The 23446-nt window shown below is 41.0% G+C and overlaps 1 protein-coding gene across 6 annotated transcripts in view; it reads left to right on the plus strand.

Annotated features, from left to right (window-relative positions):
- ARHGEF10 (Rho guanine nucleotide exchange factor 10) overlaps positions 1-23446 on the plus strand; it is an 869022-nt gene that overhangs the window by 601617 nt on the left and 243959 nt on the right. For all 6 annotated transcript variants that reach the window (XM_085610812.1, XM_085610814.1, XM_085610811.1 and 3 more), the window contains one exon: positions 7186-7328. In XM_085610812.1, the coding sequence (XP_085466938.1) occupies positions 7186-7328 (143 nt within the window). The remainder of the gene's footprint in view (positions 1-7185; positions 7329-23446) is intronic.

The raw sequence follows: 23446 nt of genomic DNA on the forward strand, positions 1-23446 counted from the left end.
CATATTTGGCAATCTAAAGGCCAAGATGCCTCCTCTCATTGAATGTTGGGGTAGACGATTACAAGGATACAACTAAACACTCATGCACCATCCAGGAAAAGATGAAAACCCTGCTGACTACTTCTCAAGACTGTGTCTACAGTTCCATGGTACCCCTTACAAGACGGCTGAAGCCTACATAAATTTCATTGCGAAATAAAGCACACCAGCTGCCATTGCATTGGAACAAATTGGCACTGTCATGAGTCAACATAGTGACATGATTAAACTAAAAGACATTATCATACATCAGTCTAGGAACCAGCACGTTTGACCTCTTATCAGTGACAGTGAATACCAGAAGTTTAAAAATTTCAAAGATGTAGTACCCATTACTCAAGACGATTTTCCAGAGAATCTGCGACAACAGATAATTAAAGTGGCCCATGAAGAACATTGTGGAATCGTTGCCACAAAATGAGCTCTCCGAAACTGAGTCCGGTTTCCTCGTCTCGATGGGAGAGTTGAAAAAGTATTGAAGGCCTGTCATCTATGCAACTGCCTTTCATCAAAAACCACCCATCACAACTTAAACATGTTAGAGTTGCCAAAGCATGTATGGGAAAGAATTGCCATTGACTTCTTCAGTCCTTTTGACAATGGACATCACCTGATGGTGATTGTTGATTAATATTCCTGTTTTCCATTATTAGAAAATCTCTCATCTATCACTCAAGAAAGAGTCATTGAGAGATTAAACAGCATTGTCGCATTATTGTGTGTTCCTGCGATCTTAGTGATGTCATCAGTGATGTCACTGACCATGTCATGAGTGATGTAATATCCGAGGTCATAAGCAGTGCATTGTGGGGGCGTACGTTATAGGTAGCTCAGGTAACTAAAACTGTAGAATTTCTCTGGTTTTGTACAGGTGAAATCTGACCCCAACTATAATATCCCTGAACCTTTGTTTTTTCAGTTAAAAAATATAATAAATATATATGTATATGTGTATATGTATATATATATATATATATGTGTGTGTGTATATGTACATATGTATATATATATGTATGTGTTTATGTATGTATATACATATGCATATACCTATATATATTCCAGTTACACACTCGCCTATCAGGAGGCCGGAGCAGCATATGTAGGCGGGGCATGGCCGCAGGATATAGGTGAACGGCCATTGAAAAAGAGATTGAACTCGAAACGCGTCTGGCCGCATTTTCCTCTACTGGGGTGTTGAGAGGCATGGCTGGTTCTGGAGTGCTTTCTTGCCACGTGGGCACCTTGGGAGCAGTAATTTACAAGCGGCAGGTCCAGCCGCGAAGAGAGCACCACCGCACAAATACAAGCGGGTCGTCAGCTGGGGATCTCCCCAGTTTCTCGAGAGAACCAGCGCCGAGAAGATGCTTACAGAGGGGTCAGCCCATCCAGGGCACGCATTAGGGATCCTAATCTTTTGGCACCCATACAGGGTTTTATTTTTGTGCCGCACTACATTAACCACAATTCTGTGGGGACTGCCAGTTACACACTCTCCTATCAGGAGGCAGGAGCAGCATATGTAGGCTGGGCATGGCCGCAGGATATAGGTGAACGGCCATTGAAAAAGAGATTGAACTCGAAACGCGTCTGGCCGCATTTTCCTCTGCTGGGGTGTTGAGAGGCATGGCTGGTTCTGGAGTGCTTTCTTGCCACGTGGGCACCTTGGGAGCAGTAATATATATATATATATATATATATATATATATTTATATATATATATATATATATATTTATATATACACACATTAGTTAATGCTTAACATATATATGGGTCACTGCATAGTTTTCATATGAGTTATTTGACTAGATGATTATGGGTCTCCGTTTATTTTATCTATCACAATATATAAATTTGATCCTAACAATTGTATCTACAAGTGCTTCACTATTGAAAGATGAAGGTCTCAGTTTCTAACAATCTATCCATACTTGCAAATATGGAACTTTATGCAGTACAATCTTAAATCTCTTTATTATTTTCCTTTATACATGTATACCCTTTCTATGTAGTTTTGTATCTATATATTTTATTACTTTACTTCTACTGTAGAAAAACAGAAAGAAAAAGCCATCAACTTCCTCCAATCCACTACTCTTTCATCCTTTGACTCTCTCAATACACATCCTCTACCTCCACTCTCTGATTCATCCCAAATCTACTCTGTTTCATCCTATACCTCTATCAATATATCCTCTACCTTCACTCTGACTCATCCCAAACCTCATTCTACTACTAAGATCCCCCTAAGATCCTTTCTTGACTCTTCCCTCCTATGTTCCTACCTGACTCACCCCAAAGCTCACTCTACTACTATGGCCTCCCATAAAACCCTTTCTAGACTCTTCCAGAAAGGGTTTTATGCCGCAGACGGTATCATATCTTCTAGTCTGCAATGTGAAGAACTGGCCAAGTTCTTTCTGGATAAGGTGGAACGCATTTACTGTAGCTTCCACCCAGGAAATGCCTCCTATGGCATGGGGAGGAACGTGTCTGCGGGCTCTGAGACCTACTCACTCGCCTCGGTCCCCCCTACCCCCATCATGCTATGGAAGCACTGTTTGTCAAAGTAAAATCAGGGTCCCCAGATGACCCCATGAAACCTGACACTTTCAGAAAATTCCAACAGTGTCTCCTGCCTGAATGCTTGGAGCTAATTAATCTATCCTTATTCTCGACAGTGGTCCCTAAGCCCTGGAAGCATGCCAAGGGAGTTCATCTACTGAAAAAAACGTCACTAGACGTGTCCAAGCCTGAAAACTTCCGACCAATCTCGTTGCTCCCGTTCCTGTCCAAGATCACCGAATCACATGTTAATTCAATCTTAACTCATTACCTGGAAGTGAACTCAATACTAGATATATCTCAAAACGTGTTCCGGCCTCGGCATAATACCGAGTCCGCTCTGCTGGTGGTCATAGAACAGCTACAGACCTCCTTAGATGCAGGCAGAACTACAGCATTAATTCTGCTGGATCTGAGCACCGCCTTTGACAGTCTCCCATGAGATCCTGCTTCAACGTCTTGAGGAGATCGGTGTCAAGGGCAATGTCCTCTCCAGGCTTTCATCCTTCCTAGACAGTCGGACCTTCCAAGTTACTGCCCCCACTTTCATCTCATGCGCTCATCCACTATGCTGTGGGGTGCCCCGAGGGTCAGCATTTAGCCCTACCTTATTCAACGTCTACGTGAGACCGTTGGCTCCCCTGGCCAAAGCCTGGGGCATCTCCCTGATGTCATAAGCAGATGACACCCAGCTGGTGATCGCCTTCTCCAACAATCCCAGCCGGGACGTGGCAAAATTTATACAAGATCTAACAGCCATCTAGGAGTGGATGGCCGCTAACTATTTGCAGCTAAACTCAGCCAAATCCGAGATCCTCCTGGTAGGCAGGGATTCCCATCTCTGGGGCAATGAGTGGTGGCCTCCTGCTCTTGGAGTGCCCCCATACCTAAACCTGTGGTAAAGAATCTGGGTATAATGATGGACAATGATCTCACCTTTGAGGCCCATGTCAAATCAGTGGCAGGGAAATGTTTTGTACTGTTGCGTGGGCTAAAGCCAATTCTAGGTCTCTTTGACTCTCAAACCTGGCAGCTGATCATCCAATCATCAGTCCTGACCAGATTGGACTACTGTAATGTGCTTCTTCTGGGTGTTAACAAATCCATGATCAAAAGGTTGCAACGTGTTCAGAATGCTGCTGCTCGCACTATCTTCGCCCTCCCTAAACACTGTCGTCTCCAAACTCCTCTGCTAGCTACATTGGCTACCTCTAGAACAGAGAGTGCACTTCAAAACGCTGTGTATCACCCATAAGATCCTTCTGGCCATCGGTCCAAGTATCTTGGGTGATCTATGTTCCTACTACGCACCCACATAAGCGCTGCGCTCGGCAGACCTGCTCCTGGCCGGAGTCCCTCGCATTCGGAGGGCCAGAGTGGGTGGACAATCCTTCAAGCTGTTCGCCGCAGCCCTTTGGAACTTCCTCCCTCTTCACATCCGCAGCAGTCCTGATCACCTGACCTTCCGAAGGCGGATGAAGACCTGGCTTTTCTCCCACTGCTAATCCTCTCTACCTTGTCTCCTCGCTCTGTGTTCAACTTTAGCACTGGGACGCCCCGATGCTGGGGCAGCCATGCGCATTACAAATACTTTAACTTAACTTAACTTCCCTCCTATATCTGTCCTTCACCCAACCAACACCTCATTTTATTACTGTGATCTCAAAAAAACATTTCCTAGACTCTTCCCTTCTATATCCCTCCTTTGACTCATCTCAAACCTCATCTAACTAATACAACCTCCTAAATAACACTAAACTCTTTCCTGCTCTATCCCTCTTTTATCCTTAATCAATCAACCTAACCGACTCACATGTCCTTCACTCAAATTAACATGTTCTATTTCCCTAAACTAATCTAACGCTAATCCTTTGGGTTCTTTTGAGGGTAGCGTGCTACTCGTCAAAAGATGCTTCAACGCCATGTGTAGGGTAGTAATCGCTATATAAATACAATTACAACTACAATATAAGACGTTGGAACCGTCATGCCTAAAGCAAAAGGCCATGAAAAGCACTTATTTGACCAAGCATGTATAGGGGATATAACTCTGCTGTTCAGTCCATTTCTTGTACTACCACTCCTGCCAGCCCTAATTGCACCAAAGCTTCACTACACCAAGAACCAAGATGTAGTAGTAATATATAGCCTAATGCATTTTTATATGCCTTTAATATATTTATTGACAGATTTCCCTACCAATATCTTTTTCCCTTCTCACATCTGTTTTCAATTTATTGGGTGTTTTGCTTTTGAATGAATTTGCAACATTTTTGGAGGACTCAAAATGGCTTCCACTTGAATGCATTTGTGTAGAAATTTTGCGCAGAGGCAAGAAAGTATTTATAGTCTAATGGCCCATTTCCGTGAAAAGATTGTCTCTGCAGGTGGAATTTGAAGGTATTTAATCCTTTCTTTCCATTTACTTCATTTTGTGCCTCTTACATGAAAGTGCACATAGTTAGCAATTCTTTTTTCATGTCAGTAATTTATAAGGACTGGAAAGTATATGTGTCTTAATATTTGGCATTTAAAACAGTAGAGTGTTATGTACTTAATTATAAAAAATAGTTTTTTCAAAAGATGAAAATAAAATGGAATCTTGCACAGATGATACCTTTTTATTGGATGATTTATTTAGTCCTTTAAAAATATACTATGATGTTTGAGAACCTAACTTTCTAATTATTTTAATATTTAAAAATGTATTCCAGAGGGTACATTGATTATACAAAAAAAAAAATTCTGCATTGTTGGAACACAGGAACAATAAATATAATGTGCCTGAATCATAAACATAGCATTGTATCTTTAGATGTGTCACTTAAGCTTAAATAATTACAGCATTTTACAAGTGCTCACCTGATTCACTTACCTCCTAGTGTGTTAATTTCCCTCCAGTTTACAGATTATATGCAGAGAAAAGTGTTGTACTCATCTACGTTTCTGGTGTTGTAACTCATCTCATGTATGCAGAGGGTCTACCTTGTTGATAATACCCAGGAAGTTCAATTTTAAAAATATACTTTTCCTTTTTCAATACACAAAATAGTTTTCTTGTAAACCTTTACCTTCCCGTAGCCACTGCTCAAACTTTGAGACACCCTCATTTTCTGCAGAACTAATACATCTTTCAGGTTAAGTTTAAATATGTAGCTGAGAGACGAGCTGATATTGATAAAGGTTATTAAAGAATATTAAATATATACATCACAAAATTGTGGAAGTCAATATTCTCGAAATGATACTTGAATGCAAGAATATTTTTGTTGTCAATATTTTAAAATACAACTGCAAACAAAGCATACAGATTTGTGGGTTCTGTCTGAGATAAGGCTCTTCTCTACTTCTGCCCAAGGTTTTGTCTGGTAGAATTTGATATAAGCTACCATTTTACCAGTGGCCAGAGCACAATATGACCCCATTTTTGGGCACTTTAATCTAGACCATTCCACAGACGGCAAATATAAAGCCTTAATAAAGAAGGAAGCTTTGTATGTTCAAGGATGAAACAAATGCCAGTTGATGTATCTTCATACTTAATTTTGAAAGAATGAAGCCCAAAAACAGACTAAAAGCATTTAAGGAAAGTCACGTAGCAAATAGAACTGACATTCATGAGCGGCTTCAAGTCTTCATGAACTATTCTTATATCATCCAGCATCTATGAAGCCCTCATTTTCTAATTGTTGATTATGTGAACTGAACTATATTTTTGGGTGAGAGAAGCCTGTTGATATTTCTCAAAGTTTTACTAATACTTACAAAATTGAATTGGTAATCACCTAAATTAAGCACAGTTTATTTGGTAGAGTATATTTATTTTTGTTTTTACAGCTGTCTGATTCACAATAAAGAGTATGATTTTAGCAATCATAAATTGCACTTGTTATGCTGTGGTTATTGATAATTCTCCTTTTCTATAACTAGCAGAAGAGGCTGTCTCTCCTCGCCAGTAAATAGTAAAGAGGAAGGCAAGCCTAATTTTAATAAATGTAGAAATGTTATACATTTCTTAAACAGCATTTGACAGTATATTGACAATTCATATACAGAGTTTGTATTCTAAACCATTATTTGTATTTATTTATTTATTTGTTGTACTCTTATAGAGCAAACCTAGTAAGAAGAGCAGCAGAGCTTCATACAGACATTAGCATAAGCAACTGAAACAGAAAGTAGGATAGACCAGGTTTAGGGAAAGGTAGACGAGAAGGTAGATATTAAAATCCATTAAATCTTGTATTGAGTTTTGAAGAGGTCATTCTTATGACATCCCAAGCAAGCTGAGCCATAATAGTAGGCATTACAGAAATATCTTTGACCTCTCTATTAGAATGCAGAGCTCTAGAAACTTAAAATAATGTGTATGAAATTAAAATTAGCAAATACAGTAAAATATGGTTGCTTCTAATTTCATGCTAGACATTTATTTTGGAAGTTAGTACTGGACCTTCCTTGTATCCTATTGAGGAACTACTATGTACTAAATGTGTGAAAAGTGTTTCAAAGAGTAGTTTACAATGATAAAATAGTCTGATGTGTAATCTATATCTCTATATATTTTGTTCCCTTTTTCAAAGATGGATCCTGGCAATCAGAAACACCAAAGCTGATGCAATTAGGTGTGTTGCCAGTTCGCACTATGATGGTGATGGAAGATACTGTTTGGGCTTCCTCTGGTGGACAGATCTTCATAATTAGTACGGAGACTCATACTGTAGAGGTAATTTTAAAATGCCTATATTTTATACTGTTTTGCAAAATATATATTTTTTATTTCTTACTTAAAAGTAATGTTTACTAGAATTAGCATACATCCCTTAAAGAGTCAAACTTTCTCATAGCCTGACATTCATTAAATAATTATGAGCAAACCTGAAAATTATAAAGCTACATCATGTCAAGAAAGACAAATGATTATTAAAATAAAAACTTCATCAATGCAATACATTTTATAAAAACAAAGTATTACTAAAATAAACATTTCATCAGTGCAATACATTTTGCAGGCTTACAGAACTGAACTATTATCTCACTGCTACATTCCTATTACATTTTCTTAATTCAAGCTTCTCGCTCCAAACATACTATTTAAAAGAAATACATAGCTCTAATACACCCATATCATTTAGCCAATTCATTGCATGACTTGTAATAAATTCACCAAAAAAACCAACCAGATGTAGTAACGTTCTGCATAGTTGGAGCAACCTCCGGCTAATTAAAAGCATGTGTAGGCGGGTCATTTTATTTTGCACTTAACACATTCCAAGGTAAGAGTTTGTAATTGAAAACTATGAAAGAAATATCTGTTGCATGATGGAAGCATTTATTCTGTGGAGATTATGTCTTTTATTTCTTGTTCTGGAGTGCCAGACTTTCCTGGCAGCCCCAAAAACAAACAATATATGCCTGGAAAATCACGCTAAATAGTCTGGATCATTTAAAGTAGTTTAAATGACAACTGAATATCAAACGGGCCATTGACACAAATTTTCCACTGCCAGATCTAATGAATGCTCCATCATAGGAAACATGGAGGTTCCCCTAATTCGAAATGAGGCTCATAGTCTTGATGTGGCCTGTGACTGAGCTCCTTCACTGCATAACAGTGGAAAAAGTAAAACAGGATTTACTAAAGTTAGCTGTGCTTATCTTCCACACCAAACTTATCGGACCACTATAGTTAAAAAAGACAAGCTATTTGTTTTTTGGGGTGGTTTTCAAAACAACTCTTTTGTGTGTATGTTTTTTTACTAGGGTGGTTTTTATGTTTTAAATTTGTTTTAGCAACTAAAACAACAGGCAGACAATTTAAAACATTTTTTCAGTGCTTAAACATCTGGAAATTGTCTTCCATCTTCTCCTCACCTAACGTTTTATTCTATTCACCTCAACAAATGTTCACTTAATGCAATATAGAAAAAAAACCTACAGGTACTGGATCATTTCCTCCGGCATGCTTGGAAAGGTGCCACTGTCCTCTGCCCTCGCTGGCCCCCTCATGTACTCCCTCTCATGATTTGAACTGAGATGTGTTTGCATGGTCGCAGTTCCAAGGAATTATTGTCCTTAGTGGCCTTGGCTGAGCTTTTGGTCCAGAGCTTGGAAGTGAACATGCAGGCATTTAGTTTATTTTTGCCTGATGGATGGCTGAAGTACTCCTAAACAACAGAGTTGGGTAATGTTTTCTCCTGCTCCACTGTCATTGTAGAGCAGACCATCTCTTTATCTGACCACCTATTTATCTGAAGCAGTAGATGCTGATGATGGTCCTGCCATGCCTTTTTGGGTCTAATCTGCCACCTTGTCTCTGGAAAAGTGCAGTCTCTCCCTCACACAATTGTTCAGGCCTCCTGTTATTTTCCCAAATGAAGAATGTGCCTCCTGTTGCCACTGAAAAAGTACTTTTGTTGTGTTGGAAGGTTTCCTAGGATCTCAACCATTGAGAAGCTGAAATGTTCTGTAAAATTGTCCATGGACTTTTACAGACTACACAGGAAGTACAGCCCTTATTGCCAGGTGCCCTGGGTCTGTGGTCTTGGAAGAGAGACAATGGACTTGGTGCTCCCAAAAAAAGTTGAGTTCATATCAATAACCCTCTAAAAATGAAGGACCAGATGTGGTCACAAAAAGTGGTCTCAATTTTACATACCGTCTTTTTCCAACCACTAAATTATTTTATGAACCTACCTAAGTGCGATTGTTTGTACATAAATCTCATTAATATTCACAAAGTAAGTAACAAATTGCTACTCACTCCAATTGATGGCTGTCGGAGGGATGGTGGCCTGCTAGTGGCAGACACAGCACAATGTCTGTGATTGCCTTTAAAAAAAAAAAGATTTATACTAAGTGTGTTCGAGAGTTACTATGAACTTACCATAACTTGCCCGCCTCCGTACAAAGTGGCAACCTGCTAACCAGACAAAATTAACTATAACTCAGCTCTCTACCATGCACAGTCTTCTCATACATGATGTAATTTAAGATGTCATGAGTGTTGTCATGAATGCCATGATTTAACATGCTATAAGTGAAGTAATATGAAAGGATTTAAGCAGTGCATGAGGAAGGCACAAGATATAGTTAATTCAGTCTGGCTAGCGAGTTGACAAAACTCCATATGGAGGTCAGTGAGTTATAGTAAGTTTTGGGCGGGCATAAGTTATAAATATAAGATATAGCTATAAAGTGTTAACTATAAATTTTGAATTTCTAACGTTTGTTTAGTTTAGGTTGATATATACAGAAATAATTTTCTTAACAATAACTAATTTCAAGATTTTAAATTTTTAATTGAATTGCTATGTTTTTAAAATGTATTTCTAAGCATAAAATCGTGTTAAATACAGTGGCAGATGCTGACTTTTGAAAGTGGTGAGGTGTAACAGTCCTGACACAAGAGAGAAACGAGTGGGCTAGAGAGCCACACAGTCCCAAGGTCTGAATTGCGCAATGTGAAAGCAGAAAGTCTGGGCTCAATCCAGGTTTCTCAGCTTCACCAAATTGTGTGATCGTAGGCAATTTTATTTCTTTTACCCTCCTTTTTTTTCATTACCTTATATGACACCACCTTGAAATACAGAAGTTCAGGATGTGCGCTATAAAAAAAAAAACTTCTTATGTTTATTTAGTGGGAAATAAGGTTGTTTCATATCTTTTATATTTCTTTTTAGTCAATCACCCTCCCACAATGGTGACTTAGAAAGCGATACCTTCATATAACTATTAACCATCTGGGACTGGTCTGTGGGCAGTGGACTGCAGCAAAGTTTTATAGCCGAAGGAGCAGGTAGACATGACTTAAACTCTAAGGCTATTAAGTTCTCAGCCAGTTTTTCATTAACCAAAGTCAACTCCAGACAATCAGTAGAGGAGTAGGGGATCATGTGCCTTCTGACCCTGACAATGTCTTCCCTAATTAAAGACCTGCACCCTCTTGCATGCCATATCCAATGAGTCACCTTATTTCTCAGGGAATCTTCCCTCTCAAAACCTGTGGGGCTTTTTTTTGGACATTGGTCATAAATACTTTGCAGGGCTCATTCGTTATTGAACACTATTGAGAGAAGTATCTTTGCTCCATATGTGTGCGAGTGGATGGCTCAGCGAATCCAACCTTCCTGGATCTAATAAAGCACTCTGACCCCCGCTCTCCCAATTGTTGGAAATATATCTACAGGTCTCTTTTCTGGCCCTGTATAATGTACCATTTCTATCGAGTACAACCTTGTGGTTTGGAGCAGGAGACAGAGCAACCTGCCTATTACCCACATGTACTTCAATATTTTCCCTAGTGACAGGTCAATTAGACAGGTTGGTTTGTGTCAAAGGGCGCGAAGATGTTGGTTTGTTAAGGGCCATTAACTCCCTCATCATCCACCCTGAGGTCACCTATTATGGATTTCAAAATTATAACCTCTGCCTTTAGGTCACTGACAGAATCATGGATGCTGGGGATAGTAGCTGAAATATTGTGAATTTGGTTTGTGGTAAAGTTCTCAGTGCAGCTATTCCTAGTTTTAATGGGGATCTGTAAAAGGGCAATTCGATTACTGCACACAACTGGCGGATCTACTGTGTTATTGGAATATGTGTCAGAATTTGTTTCAGAGTGAATTGTGACTGCTACTTTTAAGTATGTGTTTAGCTGTTTTGTTATGAGTGCAGGATCCTTTTTATTCTTAGACATCAGAAACATCTTTGGTATGATTTGAGTTGTGCCATAGTTAGTGGGATTAGAGGGACCACCGGGGTTTGCTTGAGTCTGCCTCTGCCCCATTTACATCTAAAATACCCTCACACTCAACCAAAAGGCTTTCTATATGGTCAAGAATGCAATAGCTCCCCGCATGCTTGGCTAGTTTCATGACTTTCTTGGCTTTCACTGAGCCTGATTCATTCCCACCCTCTGTTGCCTTCCTTTTAGCCATTGAAAAAGAGGATGAACTGCTGCAAATGAAGACGTTCCCAGACAACCACTGTGGGGCCAATCTTAGGGTTAATGTACCTTAGCTGGTCTTAGCAGCCTCCCAATAAATAGCATATAAGATTGAAATAAATAACTTTAAAATGTTAATACCTCGCAGGCCAAAAATGCAAGATGTAAGGGGGTAGCTTAACCCAGCCTCTTCCGGGCACAGATGGACCTGCGCATGTCCTGCACTGCGGGAGAGTTCTGGCGCCTTTATGGGTGTCGGGAGCATGGCCCCGCCCCCTCTTGATGAGCGTGTTGTGCTGGGGGACCGAGTCCCACCCCGGCGAGGAAGAAGCGAGAAGCAGCACCGCAGCACCGTAGAAGCAGGTCAGTTGGGGCCAGACAAGCGTCCTATATAAAACAAGTCTAGACCACATGTGCAGTGGCCATGACAACTGATCTGCTCCTTAGTTCACTAATAGCATTCTGTCAGGGTGGAAGGCAGGAATGTCTTTAACCCCTTCAGTGCCCGCCCCTTTCCCCGCCCAGTGCCGGCCGTTGCATTAGCGGGCGGGGTCTATGACGAGCTGGACTCGTCATGGGCACAGCGCCACCGCGGCCCATGACGAGTCCAGCTCGTCATGGGCACTGAAGGGGTTAAGATCATGTTTATAAACTATCACTTTTAAAAAATGAACTCTCAATACAGTCATGTTGTCTGACACACTACAGTGAAACGCTTCCTCAAGTTAAAAAAAATAAAAGTTTTTGAATTTTGGAGAGACTTTATATTTTTGTTACATTATGCCTGTTGCATGATTCACTTGCATAACGTTTTTGATGGCTCAGCTAGTGCAGGGGCTCTTTGACCCAAGCAGACCCATGGCTCCATTCTCTGTGTTAATGTGTTGCCTTGCCTATTGAAAGGTATTTAGGCCCTCTTAGCTGAAGGCACATTGCCACAGATCTCTTGTTTAGCTTTCAGCTAGTGGCATTCTTCTCTAATACTCAGCAGTCACAAAACACATGATAAACAGGTGTGGTTTTCATTATGTGGAGCTTCAAACCAAGTGTACAATTGTGTTTGCCGCAGATGTTCTTCCAGAGGCAGATTCTTTACTCTTTAATGCTACTGTGGAAGGCAGGTATTACCTCATGTCTATACAGAGGCAAGAGGAGCTCAAAGACGTCTCAAGGGCAATAAACAAATAGAAACATGCCGCTTGCAGTAAACGCAAAATCTGAAAAGTTGAAAACTTGGATTTTATCCAGTGTTTAAAGGCCTCCATTGCTTTTTTGGTGTTTGATGCCAAATAGACAGTTCCTTCCCACTAAGGATCACGTTTTCAGCAAGTTATTTTTATACGCTGGCAAGCGAACATTTGTTTTGTCGGTCTCCTGCAAATTCTTGTTTTCACTAACTGCTTATTTTCTCCTTATTCTCTGTACCAAACCATGGACACTTACAGGTTTTGCCTGCAAAGCACAAGCATGCAGCTGTTCGACGAATATTTGTATATTCTATTCTAAAATTCGTCCCACTTACATTTTAGTTCCGTTTTTACTCATGCTGGGGTTTTGTTGCTTGTCCAGCTCGCTCTCAGCTATGTCTAAGTAGGGGGAAACCATAAACTGCGCATGTCGTGTTGGCCATAGGAAAACTACAGGCCAACCTGACATGCACAGTTCAATTAAACAGTCTTAGCTGCCATTTGGCAAAAAGAACACACCCACTACTGTCTAACGGGAGTGGCAGCTCCGTGTGGTGACATACATATAGTTTGTATGTGTGCCAGTGTGATGCATTGATTGCATGCAAGTAATTTGATGGCTATATTCAGAAGGTCAATCCTCTTCGCCCCATGTAGAAACCGCAGCTGGTTAAATATGGTATTAATTATTTTTATTTTTATTTTAGTACTGTGGTAATTTCGCGATAGGTCAAAGTTCATCATGAACATTAGCGTTGCCTCCGTGATCGTTTTGTTTTCAATATTGGTTCCTCAATAGTACAGGGTATACCTCCATACATTTTGTAAATTCTATTTACATCAAATATTTATTTGTTGGATCTAGAATATGGATTCAGGGTTTCATAGCAAGTTTTGTTTTTACCTGCAACAAATTGTATGTCCAGGTTAGCATCCCATATCTGTAGAAGTAAAGGGTTGTAGCCATTGGTTTATTGTGATGATTGTTGTCTTCTAAGATTGTATGTATTTTTCAGTGATTTGGTGGTAACCGCATGTTTTAAAGATGACATTGAACTGTTGACTCTTTATTTCTGTAGAGTTGGTTTTGGGAATCCAAAGCAACATCTTGAGTAATATTTCGATTTTCACTGTTATTTTCTTAAGCAGTATTTACCGCAGTTATGTGAATGAAAGCATAAACCTTGCTCATGTAGTTTCTTGTTGTTCTATTTTTTGTGGAACGTCACAGGTTACAAACCGTTCAAAAAAATTTAGAACTGAGTCATCAGTGTTGTATCCAAACTTAGGTTGATGTGTGATGCAAAGTAGCATATGAATGTGTGGTACACCTCTTGCTTGATACACTTCACCAAAAGTAATCCAGTTTTTCTCTGATGGGATTTATTTTTTGTTGGTTAAGTAGTGAAGCATAGTTTGAAATTTAGAACAGAAATCTCTGCAAACAGTGGAAGGATCCAAAGAGAATATCTCTGCTGGTGTGTTGCTGTTAATGGCCAGAATATTTGCATTAGCTATAAAGAGAATTTGATACAAATCATCCTATCTGTACTCTGCACAGCTGAAAGTAATAAGCCAAGTAGGTGGTCATAAATTTCTGAGCATAAATTTCAATTCTGTGTGACTTGAAACCAGTATACATTTGTCCCTCGTTGACTTACCATAATGTTGATTAAGGTAAATTCTCGATTTTCATCTTTTTCATGCACCTTTTAACAAAATCCTGTGCTTTTATATTAGTAACTCCAGTTGCAGTTCGCATAACATGTGCAACAGCATAGGTGACAGAAAGTTCCCTTTCATATAGTGGTCTGAAAATATAAAGAAGATCTTTTTGAAATAATTGATCCTCTGAATACAATCTTGTAGTTCGCTACTCACATGCTGAATGATCAACATATCATCTAGCTTTTCCAGTGAGGAATAAATGTGGATAACATCTCGCTCATAGTTTTTTTTCAAGACATTAATAGGCTCTCCTTTAGCTTCTTTCATCTGATAAATCTCTAAAGCATCACCCTTCATGTCTTTTGAGTGTTGTGGGTGTATACTATAATGTTAATATATCTATTTGGCTTGTTCTTTACTAATCTGACAGATTGCATGTTTGATTTGCTTTTTCAAATAAGTATGCTTTTCTTCTTAATTTTATTTCTATATCTACTATTCTATTCTTTTTCATTGTCATTTGACCAGAAATGCTTGTTTCAAATACCTTTCTAATACTTGTTAAACATGATTGCTGCAGCCTTGTTTGTTTTCTTACCTCATGTTGATTTTTGATAGTATTGTGCTGCATTAGTAATCCAAATTATATTGAAGCCAAAAACTGTCCTTGTTTTACATAAACGTTGTTGGTATGAAGTCGTTTCCTAATGGCCAATCATTTAACTCTTTATATCTTTGTTTGTCTGTCCCTCTGTTCCATGTTCTTGAATGTCAGTGTATGTGCAAGGGGATTTGGGGTTGGTTTGATGAGCACATTTAATTTTCCAGGCCAGGCAGCATGCTAACAAAGTAGGTGTTGAAAATGATTGAGGTTTGAAAGGAATTGAGCTAACATAGATTGCTGAAAGGAGTTTGAAATGGAATCAGTTTCTCCCTCTACATTCCTCTGCTATTAATTGTGACCATCCCTACTTTTATAGTTATCCACTGTGGAGGCAATGATATAGGAAACTTAACTGGAGTTAGATTGGAAATTGAGATGAAGGAGACATTTACCATCTTAATGTCTATGTTTCCAAACACACACTTTGAATTGTCAAATACTTTATTTATTTATTTATAAGGTTTTATATAGCCCGGACTAGACCCGATGAGGGTATCAGAGTGCTTCACAGAAGTTACATCAAAAGAGAAGTTGCGTGCTAGTCACATAAAAATGAGTATCTAAGATGAGATCGTATATGTTGTAGGTTCAAGTTGAAGGTCAGAGTTGTGTTAGTCATTCTCTTTCAGCGATAATCAAGCATCTTGGTAGATGGGCAACTTCTGGTTGGTATCAGCAGAGAGTTTTATTCATTAGAAGTAGTGTGACTTCTTTTTTGAAGGAGGTGGTGGAGGGGTTCATTCTGATTGCTTGGGGCAGGGCGTTCCATATCCTAGGTGCTAGGCCAGAGAAGGTGCGTGTGTAGGTTTTTTTTCCTAACTTTTTGTGGTTTCAATAGCAGGGTGTTGGTGCTTCTCAGAGTTCTGCTATTGCTTGATAATTTGAGTTTATTGGCTAGATACTTTGGCGTATTAAGGTTTAGGGCTTTGTGCATCGTGCATACAAGTTTTTAGCTGTGCTCTTGCCCAATAGGGGAGCCAATTCAGTTCCTTTAGATCCGGTGTGATGTGGTTGTTCTTTCTGGAGCCAGTGATGAGTCTTGCAGCCGCATTGAGTGAGACTCTTAGAGGAGCCAGATTGTATCTCAGCAAGTCACATAAGGTTGTATTCCCATAGTCTATTCTGGGTAGAACTAGAGATTGATCGGCTGTTTTTAAGTCGTTGTTGTTGAGGAAGGGTTTTTGTTTTCCGAGAATGCTCATATGAAAGTTGGCTCCTCTGGTGGCTGTGCTGATGTGATCCCTCATGTTGAGATTCTTGTCAAGTATTATTCTCAATGATCTTGTGGAATCTATAATGTGAGGTTTGCAATTGAGGGCTGTTAGGTGTTTCATCCAGTTTACTATGTCACCTTGTCCCTGTGGTGGGGAGATTAGGAGAAACGTGTTACAACAAACAAATGATGGACGGAACGCTGACAATGCAGACATTCTCCCCCAGTCAAGAGATCTGGGTTAAATCCATCGTTCTTTTGCCCACTACACCACCCCAGTTTAGACATGGCCATATGCAAATCAGTCTTGACCCTGTGCCTCATGGGAACAGTCCAGCCCGAACTGCCAAGCCATGTCTTCCCTGGACCGGAATCAAGCATCCTAGGACCGGTTTCTGGCTATCAGCCGTCATCAGCCAGGATAGCTTGACTCCAGTGGCGTAGTGAGCACGGGTCCCACGTCTGGGACGTCTGGGAATCAAGCTATCCTGGCTGAAGAGGGGTGAAACCCCGAAACCGGTCCTAGGATGCTTGTTTCCAGTCCAGTGAGGACCTGGCTTGGCAGTTCGGGCTGGACTGTTCCCATGAGGCACAGGGTCAAGACTGATTTGCATATGGCTGGGTTCAAACTGGAACGGCATGGTGAGCAAAAAAACGATGGATTTAGGCCCAGATCTCTGTACTGGGGTGAATGTATGACATTGTTCTGCATTCTGTCCATCAATTGTTGTTTTTGCATTTGTCACCCCGAGTGGGAAGGGTATGCCCAGACGTGGGTCCCTTGCTCTCCATGCCACTGGAATCAAGCTATCCTGGCTGAAGAGGGGTGAAACCCCGAAACCGGTCCTAGGATGCTTGTTTCCAGTCCAGTGAGGACCTGGCTTGGCAGTTCGGGCTGGACTGTTCCCATGAGGCACAGGGTCAAGACTGATTTGCATATGGCTGGGTTCAAACTGGAACGGCATGGTGAGCAAAAAAACAATGGATTTAGGCCCAGATCTCTGTACTGGGGTGAATGTATGACATTGTTCTGCATTCTGTCCATCAATTGTTGTTTTTGCATTTGTCACCCCGAGTGGGAAGGGTATGCCCAGACGTGGGTCCCTTGCTCTCCATGCCACTGGAATCAAGCTATCCTGGCTGAAGAGGGGTGAAACCCCGAAACCGGTCCTAGGATGCTTGTTTCCAGTCCAGTGAGGACCTGGCTTGGCAGTTCGGGCTGGACTGTTCCCATGAGGCACAGGGTCAAGACTGATTTGCATATGGCTGGGTTCAAACTGGAACGGCATGGTGAGCAAAAAAACGATGGATTTAGGCCCAGATCTCTGTACTGGGGTGAATGTATGACATTGTTCTGCATTCTGTCCATCAATTGTTGTTTTTGCATTTGTCACCACGAGTGGGAAGGGTATGCCCAGACGTGGGTCCCTTGCTCTCCATGCCACTGGAATCAAGCTATCCTGGCTGAAGAGGGGTGAAACCCCGAAACCGGTCCTAGGATGCTTGTTTCCAGTCCAGTGAGGACCTGGCTTGGCAGTTCGGGCTGGACTGTTCCCATGAGGCACAGGGTCAAGACTGATTTGCATATGGCTGGGTTCAAACTGGAACGGCATGGTGAGCAAAAAAACGATGGATTTAGGCCCAGATCTCTGTACTGGGGTGAATGTATGACATTGTTCTGCATTCTGTCCATCAATTGTTGTTTTTGCATTTGTCACCCCGAGTGGGAAGGGTATGCCCAGACGTGGGTCCCTTGCTCTCCATGCCACTGGAATCAAGCTATCCTGGCTGAAGAGGGGTGAAACCCCGAAACCGGTCCTAGGATGCTTGTTTCCAGTCCAGTGAGGACCTGGCTTGGCAGTTCGGGCTGGACTGTTCCCATGAGGCACAGGGTCAAGACTGATTTGCATATGGCTGGGTTCAAACTGGAACGGCATGGTGAGCAAAAAAACGATGGATTTAGGCCCAGATCTCTGTACTGGGGTGAATGTATGACATTGTTCTGCATTCTGTCCATCAATTGTTGTTTTTGCACGAGATTAGGAGAAAGTCAGTTTTGAGTGCATGGAGTTTGAGGTGGTTTTTAGTTAGCCAGATGTGGATTTTTTGTAAAGTTGTGTTGAGTAGGAGGATGTCGTCCGGCGATGACATTTTTAGGTATAGTTGGGTATCATCCGCGTACATGTGGTAGTGGATATTGGAGAGTTTCAGCATTTCGGTTAACGGTTCCATGTATTGATTGAAGAGGGTAGGAGATGAGGTGAAACCTTGAGTTTCTCCCATAGTGACCGGTGTGGTCGAGGATAGCGACTGGTTATGTATCTTTGAGTTCGGTTTTCTAAGAAGGAGGCAAACCACTTTAGGATGGCTCCTGATAAGCCCATTCTGTGTTCGAGTAGGTCAAGGAGACTGATATGTCTGACTGTATCGAAAGGCTGATGATAGGTTTAGGAGGATTAAAAGGCAGTATTCGTTTTGATCTAGTATTCTGAGTGCGTCATCGGCGATGTGGGTCATGGCCATTTCCATCATGTGATTCTGCCTGATGGCTGATTGGAACTGGTCAATGAGTTGGAATTGGGCTTTAAGGTTGCATAGTTGTGAGTGGACGCACTTCTCCAGTAGTTTTGCCAGAGTAGGAATAGTGGAAATTGGACGGTAGTTATCTGGAATTGTGTGGTCAGCCGTGGGTTATTTTAGAATGGGGGTTACCTGTCCTTCTTTTAGGCAGCTTGGAAGGGTTCCTTGCGATACAGATGCATTCACTATCTTTGTCCAGATGGGTATCAGAGCAGTTTTGATTTCGCAGAAGATGTTGGCTGGAAGCGGATCGCAGAAGTGATTTGATGGTTTTAGAGATGTCCTTAATTTTGTCATTTTCATCAAAGAGTTTAAAGGTGTTCCATGACGCATTGTTTTTGAGGTGTTTGTGCCGATTGTGGCATGTTGGATTAAGTTGGGGCGATATTGGGAGTTGTTCATTTGCTGTAAATAGCTCCTTTTCTATCATTTTGCATTTTTCCAGTAAGTGGGCGGCAAAAGTGTTGCAGTTGGGTTGCGGGTTGGGGCCTACAGATGAGTCGGTGTGATGTTGAGTGGGCTGAAGTTTAATCATTTCGTATATTTTTCTTGGTGGATTTCTAGCATTGTTTAGTTGGTCTTTGAAGAAGTTAGCTTTTGATATTCTGATGTGTTTGTTGTAATTACTCCTCCTTAATCTTAGATGTTTAAGGTGCTCTAGGGCCGGTGCGGATCTCCAGGTCCTTTCTGCTAGTCTTAGGTTGTGGCATTGGTCGTTCAGGCTCCCGTTGTACCAGGCTTTGGAGTCTTTAGAGGATGGCTTTTTTAGTTGAAGGGCAGCCACTGTGTCGAGAATGTTAGTCATCGAGTTGTTTTAGTGGGTTGTGAGTTCATGTACATCTGTCAGGTCCGTTGGTGGCGCTAGGAAATTGTTGGTGAGGGAAGTTAGGTCATTGCGGTTAATGTCATAGGTATTTCATTTCCATTGTTTGTGCTTCTTAAGTTGGAGTTTTTTTGTCTTCATTGGTTCCGTGATGAGGAAGGAGATGCTGTGGTGGTCCGTCCAGTCACAAGGGATGATCGATTTAAGTATGATGGAGTTTGGTCTGGCAATGATGAGAGTTGAAGTGGAGTGGAAGTGTAAATGCTGCAAAGTTTGAAAGGACTTGAAGACATGTGAACAAGGCAGTGTCAGCAATCCTTTGTTTCATAAAATGTCTTCCATTTACATATATATGTTATTGCAGCCCTGGATTTTCCCGATGGTGTACATTTTTCAATATATGGAAACCATTTTTTCATTTCAAACCTAAAACTGTGGCTTGACAAAAAAATATACATGTTTTGTATAAAAAAGGCTCTTATAAGAGCCTCCCTGTATTATGTCCATTTTGTGTGTATCCTATATATATTTTTTTTAGGTTTCAATAATTACCACAGTACTTTCTAGCTACTTTTAAAAAAGCATGCAGTTCTTCATAACCTTTTTAAAAATGTATACATCAATGAAAATACTTTTTTCCATAACTCTACAGATTTTGCTAAACTGCCTAATTTCTTCATATATGATACAAAAAAGTATTAAGCTATATTTGTTAAAACACAGCACAAAGACAAAGGGTGATCTAAACAATTTTGCTGTCTTTTTATTTTGCAAAGGCCTTGATTGATCAATATTGTGTTTTGTTATCGCCATGTACCACGGTATGCGATGAAGTTACAGTGGTATACCACTGCCCAATATATCACTAACTTTTTCTCCATTTTTTACTTAAAAACTGAACAAATTCAGACCAAAGAACCAAAAGAGGAAATGATCTGTATTCCTGACCATATTTCATGTAAATTTGTTTAGCAATTTTGCTGCTACGCCTGTTTTAAAAGAATACATAAAATATATTTGTAGATAAACGTGTTTTGGGACTTCCCTTTTTTCTTTGTACCCCCTTAACTAATCACCACAAAACCATACATCATGAGCCAATGTAGAAATAAAGATTAGGTCTGCAAAGTTTCTTGAGATTCATCAAACTGTGACAATGTTTTTAGCAAGTAAAAACCTAATGAAATCCTATCTCTCAGAATCCCAACTATAACTACAGAGTGGCTATATAGAAGGATTTATAGGTAAAGCTTATACTGTAAGATAGTGTCTGCGAGGTGGTGAATTCGGTGAGAGGGGTGTTTAGAGGTTTAGTTGTGATAGGAATAATGTTCCTGTTAACCAATTCCTGTTATATGGGTCTGATTTAGGCAGTGCCAGCTTTGCGTGGGACTGGTGTTTATTCCTAGTTGATAAAATAGTTGGAATTCTGTATTTTGTGTATTGTCTAGAGAAGAAAGAGTTAACCGGATAGAGGAGGGCGAGGATATTGAGGTGCTGTAGCTTACATGCCAGTTGACTGTACTTGCTTGCAATAGATTGGAAAGGAAACTCTTGAGGCGGATTAGGAGCTTGCTCTTTGGTATTGAGCTCCAAGGATTATTTCACCTCAGCTCTGGGGTGTAGGGAGTCTAAGAAAGAAGAATGCCTAGATCTTAGGTGGGATATTGTGGCCTCTAGCTTGGAAGGGGAGAATGGGAGAGCTAGTTTCTGTTCCAGGGGACGCAAAGTTGTGAAATAGAATGCACTGTGGTGATCGACTAGAGCTTTTGTGATTGGGGGATTGTTGTCATTGGAATTATTTAAGAGTTGTAGGCCTTTGAAGGCTGATGTGTCACTGGTAGGTGCAGTTTAATTGTTCCCAGCTAGGGTGGTATATCCCATAAGAGTATTTAATTGGTTCAGGGTTACCATTGATGAGGTGGTGTACTGAGTGCTGTTGAGACTGTGAGTTGTTAGGTGATATTGGTTTTGTATGGTGCACAAGGTGGTGCTGGACTGCACCTGTAGGAAATTAGGGTACTGGTTTAGGGGGTGGAAGCCTACTCAAGCAGCAACCACAATTCTTTAATAATGTCAGGATTAAATACAGGTAAATCCAAAATTAACTTGAGCTCAACTTCCTGGTAGCTTCGCACCAAATCAGTCCGGCTTGACTTAGAGGCAATGTGTGAAGTATTTATGCAGCACTTCAAACAGTAATAAAGTGAAAACACAACACAAGAAAAATATCATACCAATTTTGAGCAATGGACCTAAATGTAATACATTATTTTAGACCAAAACAACAAACATCCGATCAGTGGAACCAGATATGTGCAATTTTAAAGACCTAAAACACAATGGCCACTCGCAAATATCTAGTTGTGCGAGACTGGGTGAAAGTCACAAGTTCAGGCAGACCGTGATGGAGCTTGGGCCGGATACAGGAATGAGGTTAGTTCCGCTGAAAGAGCTACCTTGAAAAGACCGGCATGAAGAGATCCCATCGTGGTGGAGGGAGCCTTGAGGAGCATGGAGAGCACTACGAATGGTTGTCGTTGTAGCACAAAGAGCAGGCCAGGCATCGTGGACGGTCGTTACAGTAGCCAAAGATGTGTCTAGTGGCACAGATGGTCATGCTGTACCGCGCAGTCCAATCTCGCGCTGATGGGCGTCGCTGGCGGTTGCTGTCGTGTGAAGAGATAGGTTCATCGGCACTTTGTGTTGCCGGGTGGCAAGATCTTGGCACAAAGAGGTCTGTTCACGGTCGCGAAAAGCCCATAACTTCAGGATTTCTCCTTTTCTTGCTGATAGAGCTCAACTGACACCACACCAAGGCTGTGGAACCGAGGGGCACCACTTAAGGATCAGGAGCTCACTCCAGCAGAGGCAAGCAGATCTCAGGCAGGTCCAGTTTCAGGTCAGTCGTTGGACAAGGCAACAGGTCAGCTTATGTCACTGTAGCTCATAGCAGGAGTTGATTCAGCTGACCCTCAGAGTCAGGTCAGCCTGAGATAAAGAGTACAGGTCCAGTATTTTTCTCAGCAAGCAGGGCAGCACAGTAGCAGTCCTTCCTATAGTCGAGCAGCCCAGCAGTCCTTATTCTGAGCTCTAGAGGTGTAATGAAGAGTTAGGTTTGAGGGTCCAATATTTATACCTGGTGTGCGCTTTGAAGTAGGAGAAGGGTCTGGAGGTTTCCACACCTGAGGTGGCTTGGAATTTCCTGTCTCCCTGACCTGGCCCTAGGTTGTCTGGGGGTACAGAAGACTAGTGTTAAATCCTTTGTGAGTGAACTGAGGCCGAGCTTTTGTGATGTACCAGTGTAGCAGGGGACAGCTGTGCCCCTCTGTCAATTCTGAGATGGTCCATCCTGCCAACAACTATTCCTCCTTTGTCTCACTGTCTTTAAGCAATGCACAAAGACCAACTGACAGCTAGACCTAGTTATGTGAGCCAGGATAGAGGCTGCAGGCACCAAATGGTTGGGACAAGAAAATGCCAACTTTCTAATACTGACATTTTCAGAATTGAAATCAGACTAAAAGGGGTTTAAATTATAATTCTTTAGACACCAAAGTTAACATTTCTGCTTGCTCCCAATTGAAAGCTATCACTCATTAAGTGTAATAAGGTAACCCACTGTTATCCTATAGGAAAGATAGGCATGCAGTTGTGAAAAACAAATGAAAGAGTTTTTCACTCCCAGGACATGTAAAACTTAAAATTACATGTCCAGCGTTTTAAATACATTGCACCCTGCCCTTTGGCCTGTTTAGGGCC

This window comes from Triturus cristatus, chromosome 6 (genome assembly GCF_964204655.1).
Source record: "Triturus cristatus chromosome 6, aTriCri1.1, whole genome shotgun sequence".
Lineage (NCBI taxonomy): Eukaryota > Metazoa > Chordata > Amphibia > Caudata > Salamandridae > Triturus > Triturus cristatus.